At 43.0% G+C, this 6,163-nt stretch overlaps 1 protein-coding gene across 1 annotated transcript in view; it reads right to left on the bottom strand.

Annotated features, from left to right (window-relative positions):
• Window positions 1-6,163, bottom strand: part of FAN1 (FANCD2/FANCI-associated nuclease 1) — a 33,336-nt gene that overhangs the window by 15,578 nt on the left and 11,595 nt on the right. Inside the window, exons 5-7 of the mRNA XM_012642692.1 lie at window positions 4,705-4,836; window positions 3,360-3,468; window positions 2,076-2,195 (exon numbers count right to left, since the gene is read on the bottom strand). Of these exons, the coding sequence (XP_012498146.1) occupies window positions 2,076-2,195; window positions 3,360-3,468; window positions 4,705-4,836 (361 nt within the window). The remainder of the gene's footprint in view (window positions 1-2,075; window positions 2,196-3,359; window positions 3,469-4,704; window positions 4,837-6,163) is intronic.

Below are 6,163 nucleotides of genomic sequence, written 5' to 3'. Positions count from 1 at the left end.
AATGGCACAAACACTGTGGAGAACAAGTTAGCGGTTCCTCAAAAAACTAAACATAGAATTAACATATGACCCAGCAATTCCACTTCTGAGCATATCCCAAAAGAATTGAAAACAGGGAATCGAACAAATGTTCACTGCAGCACTATCCAAAATAGCCAAAAAGTGGAAGCAACCCAAGTGTCCACCTGGGGATGAAGGGATAAACAAAATGTGGTACAAACCATGATGGAGGATTATTCAGGCTTAAAAATGAAAGAAGTCCTGACATGTGGATGAAGCTTGGAGACATTATGCTAAGCAAAATAAGCTAGACACAAATACTGTACGATTCCACTTACATGACATATCTATTACAGAACAGATACATTCATAGAGATACAAAGTACATTAGAGGTTACCAGGGCCTGGGGGAAGGGGAAAACGGGGAGCGGTTGCTTAACGGTTACAGAGTTTCTGTTTGGAACCATAGATAAAGGTGATAGTTGCACAACATTGTCAGTATAATTAATGCCACAGAATTGTGCACCTAAAAATGGTTACAATGGCAAATTTTATCTAATGGTATATTTATTTTACCACAATAGAAAAAGAAAAAAAAAACCACAAAACTGAAAATCAATGAAGGCTCAGGCCATCAGGAGTTGAGCGGCCAACAGGAATCAAGAAGGGAGAATGACACATTGAGGTGCACTCTGTGAACCCGCAGAAGACGGTGCCAGGTGGCAGCCTGGCCACGGGGGGGGGGGGGGGGGGCTAGGCCACCTCTGCCTCCGCCCTGGCCAGCCCGGGGCCAGCTACAGGGCACTGTGCAGGAATAAGTACTCAGCTAGTAGATTCCTTCCCAGGAAACTGAGGTAAAGCAAGAAAAGAAGAGTTACAAAATAAGGAAGGTCCTGAGTATGGCCAGTAAGATCTTTGGGAAAAGGTTAAAAGGAACTAGGATTTCTTAGCATCGATCTCAAAAATAAGCTCAGTGGTTTGTCTACCCCAGTGAAGACGAATGGATGCTTTCAGTAGAACTGTGAACGAAGGGGAAACCTGTAAAATCTTCTGAACCTGTATTTCACTGGAAGAGTCAACATAAACACAAGCTTTCTCCATTCTAAATTTGGTTCTGGACTAACAGATGCTTTCTCTTGCTATTTCAGTCTCAATAAACACTGAGAGGTAAGGAAGCACCACGCCTACCTCCAGGAGAGAAAATAGCTTTCACTGGCTTTTTCCTTGGCACTTTAAGGTAACAAGGCACTTTTTCAGTTTAAGGCAGTAAAAACAGGATGTCTTATTTTCATATTCCATGGTCAATTTTTTCCATCCATACATCACCCTCATTCACTTAATGTGCCATTTGGAAAAAACAAAAGCCCACAGAGGCACAGTCCCCTCCATTCAACTCGAATGTAAGGCTGGAATGGAGACCCGGGAGGGGCACCTGCAGGCAGCCACACAAAGAGCCACTGTTGCCACCAGCCCCACCCTCCTGGGCCACGGCGGCCACAGAATCCTCCTACTTCCAAGTCCCCAAGATCCCTACCACAGGGGGCATCAGTGCCCAGAAAAGCCAGCCTGCTCAGGGTCAACCAGACCACACACCTCGCGACAGCAGAGCAAAATACCTCACAGAACTGCAAAGAGTTACTCACAAAGTACCTGCAGCAAGGTAAGGAAAGGAACATTTTTCATCAACCCTTCTACCTAGAGACCACGTGCAACAAATGAATAAAATCGCCACCTCCAAAACAATAAAAACACCCTCCTTAAAGGCACCTGCGGAGGGCTGAGATGTCTGACTCTCCCTCGTCCTTAATTCCTAGATCCTGATTCCTAAATCCCAATAGAGTCCACAGCCAACCCGTCTCCCAAATCGGCGGAGAGAGGACAAGTCTTCTGTCTTCATTTTCATGCTTCCTTCATCTCTCTTTTGGGGTTTGAAGTACACAGACAAGAGAAGAATGTTAACAAAAGAAATACATGTTCTAATTACATTTAGATTTTAAAATATTTAAAAGTCTGCCATATTTGAAAAATTCATTCAGAAATATAAAGAGCTTCAGGAATGATTTGCCGCTGAGTACCGGTTCCAGGCGCTTCAGGTGCTGGTGTAAGTTAAGAGCCAGTCGATCCCACCATCGGCCTCTGCTGTCAGGACAATAAATTCTCTGAGACAAAAGGCTTTCAAGTTCCTTGACAGCTTCCTATTGCAACAGTAACAAAGAAAGCTTATTAGACTCACAGAAAATCTGCTGTAATTATATTTAGAAGCCCATAGGATTGGTATAGTATATTTATAATGCATATTTTTCCATTCTACAATAAGGCCAAGGACCCTGGACTGACAGGTCAGGGACTCTGAGATGCATTCTGGTATGGGCAGGACTTTACCCAGGTCCCTGGTCTGCTGGCACTGAGCTTATGGAGGTCTGTGAAAACCACACAGTGTTCTCTGCAAACCAAGTCAACCAGCCCAGAGTCCAAGAATCGAACTCCAGGCAGCGAGCGACGGACAGGGCTGGCAAACCCACATGCCTCTGGGAACCCAGCAGATCACGGGACCGATGGCCAGAAGGATTTGGAGTAGGCAGGACAGTAATGAGAAGTGTCCTCATCCAAACACCCCACCTCAACAGGAAAGCCCTCTGGTCTAGATTTATGTACAGACTGGTCATTCTGTGTGTTAAATGGTTTGTGGATCTCTTCAATACATGTAGTGATTTACCCCAGAAAAATGCCTAAACCCCTATACACATACAATTTTAGGGTCTGCAGATTTCCCTGAAGCCCATCCAATCCTCTTGGGATTCACAGCCCCAGGTCAAGAACCCAGCTGAGCATATATACTCTTTGTAAGATACCACTTTTCAATGCAGAAATTTCAAACACGGCAGAAGTGAACTCTAGCGACTTCACAATGTTTAATATAAGGATATGACCAAATTTCTGATTTGTGATTATAAATTATCTCCAGACAATCCGTGACAGCTGAGAGGGAAGCAGAATGAGATGGGAGATTTCCACCTGAGAGAATGTGGGTGCTCCCAAGCCTCACACCGAGGTCTAAGAGAGACTCAGGCTCAGGCTGCAGAGACCTGGGTGGGGGTCCTACAGGCTCCATCCACCACCCGCAGCCATCCTGGAACACAGACTCAGCAACTCACAAGCAAACAAAGCAGTTGTTTGTTTCCAGTTGTCTTCTCTCTACTAATACAACAGACAGCAGGTTGCCTATGTTAAATATGCTTTCATCCTATTACTGTGTGTGGACCAAGTATGTGGGAAATGCTGCCAGCTCGGCAGCTTTTCCTCCACAATTTTACCGCTGTCACCTCTGTAAAAGGTGGGGCGGGGATTTGTGCTCTAACCTCGTACATGTGAACTCTCTGCAGTATTTCAACAGTCCGAGACAAAATCCTCGTGTAAATCCACCCAACAGTGAAACACCGCAGAAAGAGTGGTAAGTCCTCGTGGTATCTAAAATGAAGATGTATACCAGTAGTTTAGTGATTTGGTTTATTTGTTGTAAGACATTATAAGAAGTAGCAAAGCAGAATGAAGTCCTATCTTTTAAGATATATTTTAAATACTTTTGGTTGTGCAGTTTTCTACACCATGAGCCTACCTTCCCACAGCCAGCTGCCATGTCCTAGGACATTCACTCAGTGGAGTAAGATGAGAACAACTATTCTAAATACTCTACAAATACTCTAAACCAGGATCAGCAAAATCCAGCCCACAGGCCAAACCCAGGGCCCTGATTTTCTAAATCCTGCAAACTAAGAATGGTTTTTACCTTTTTAAATAGTTAAAATAAGCCAAAAGGACAAAAATATTCTGTGGCATGTGAAAATTACATGGAACTCAAATTTTGGTGTCCGTAAACAAAGTTTATTGGAACACAGCCATGCTCATTTATTTATGTACCGCCTGTGGCTGCTTTTGCCCAACAAAACAGAGTGAGGTCACTGCCACAGAGACCACATGGCCTGCAAAGCCAAAAATATTGACAATCTGGCCTTTTACAGAGAATTTTTATCAACCTCTGTTCTATAGGACTCTAACTTACTGACTATGATTTTTAAGTCGATATTATTTCTTTATAAAATGTCCATCCTAAATGTTTTTCTGAAAGAGGCACTTGATAATGCTAATTCTTCTCATCACAATTTAACAACAAAGGAAAAAATTTCTCAACAAAATACCAAAGATGTTTCACATTTTTCATTCAAAACAATGAAAGATCTTGTGCTGTACACTTGGAATGTTTAGAGTAAAAGTTCGTTTGCTTGAGCTATCTGTAATGGAATAACATCTTCTTGAGGTTCCATTGGAAGAACACACTTAGCGTGCTGCTCACATCTGTCCTGCTGCTGGTCTCCCTCACATTTGAACTCAGCTCAGCAGTGATTAGAGAAGCCAGCACAGCAAAAGATGGCAAGCTAGAAGCTGAATACAGTATTTGTTCACTTGACTGTCTGTTGCACAGGGATCTGAATTATATATTATAAAATTCACTTTAAATTTTCAGACATTTCCTTCTATTTCTCACAGCACTTTGACTCTACGCAAAGCGAGTAAAAAATTCAGTTCCACAGCTGGTTTAACCACAGAGCAAAAGGAGTATATTCTTCATGAAGAAAGGTACCTTCAGTGGTTGGAACAACTTGGTCAATGTGTAAATTTTGGTAGGTACCTAAAAAAAGATCTCACCTCAGAGAAGGGTGGTTTTTCAGTTTGTTCCAATCTTTTTTTGCACATTGAGAGAGCTCCTTAGCCTCTTCCCAGTTCCCATTGGCCATTGCAGTAGAAATGTCATTCAGCATGTGCACAGCTGCTGCATATCTGGGGGTGGGGGGGGAGATGCCATCCAACTTTTAAATACGAATGAGTGTTTCCATAAAATTACCACATCCTAGCCACTAGATCTAATTCTGAAGGGTAAAAGCGTGGTTTTGAAAATATGAGGGTCATTTAAGCTTTATTCTAGTAATAATTTAACATAATTACCCGACTGGAATGCCCTAGAAGAACCGATATAGGCTGCCCAACTAAAAAGATAAAAACTCTATGATTACATAACATGTTTCGATATATAAATGTGAAAATGGTCAGCTCAACATTCCTGGTTTTTGGCACTCGTTCCCTCATTCATTCAGCAATCGGGCAGCAACCATGTAAACACGTACCTGACTTCAAAATTATAGTAAGATGCAGATTTGATAATTTAATCATAGTCAGAGTGGCCAGAGGGATACTGACCAAGCCAAAAGAATTACTTAGGATATTTCAAAAATAACTTCAAGAGACACCCTTTCAGAGATGGCAATGCTTTGAAATATCATGACACCACTTAGCTGAAGAAAGACTTCTCATTGCTTTTTTAAATATCAGAGCCAAAGATATCTGACCAACAGATTCTGTGACATTTGGAGTGCACATTCATTGTATTTTGGACTCACAACTAAAAGCATACAGTATGTATGCTTTTATGTAAGCATCAGTATGTATAAACACTGTAAAATAAAAGAAATTGCCTCCAAATGTAAAAATTTCCTTACAAACTCTTAAATCTAATTCTTTTATAATATGCTGCTCGTTCAATTCCATGGCTTCAAACACCATCCATGTGCCAGTGACTCAAAATTTTCTCTCTCTCCAGGCTAGACGCATTCCCTGTGCTCCTGACGGCATGTCCAATGCCACACATGACAGCTCAGAGTGGGTGGCTCAAGGGCAGCCCACACACTGACCCCCACAGAACGAACAGCCCCGCTGCTCCTCTGCCCACCCCCTCACTGGACGGTACCACCACCCAAGGCAAAGCACCAGAGCCGCCCTTGCTCCACTCCTTCCTCCTCCCCTACATCTAATCAGGATCAAGCCTTTTCTGCTTCCAAACTATCATATGTGTATTCACTTCTCTCTACTGCCTCTGCCACCAGCCCAGTCCAGACCACCCCCAGGGTCTCCCATCAGACCACCACTAAGGTCACACCAGCTTTCCCACAGCTTCTCTCATTCCCCTCAAACCCCTGTCCACAAGATGCTTTTGTAAAAACATGAAATGGATCACTCGCCTGCCTAAACCTCTTCAATGACTTCCCGTTACTAAGAGAACAGCTTTGGTCTGCTCACCAGGGCTCCGAGGCCGAGCAGCCTCTGATCCTTG

This window comes from Propithecus coquereli, unplaced genomic scaffold (assembly GCF_000956105.1).
Source record: "Propithecus coquereli isolate 6110/MARCELLA unplaced genomic scaffold, Pcoq_1.0 Scaffold184, whole genome shotgun sequence".
NCBI classification, from domain to species: Eukaryota; Metazoa; Chordata; class Mammalia; order Primates; family Indriidae; genus Propithecus; species Propithecus coquereli.
Note: the sequence above shows the minus strand (reverse complement) of the source record. Positions and strands in the feature narration are given on the sequence as shown.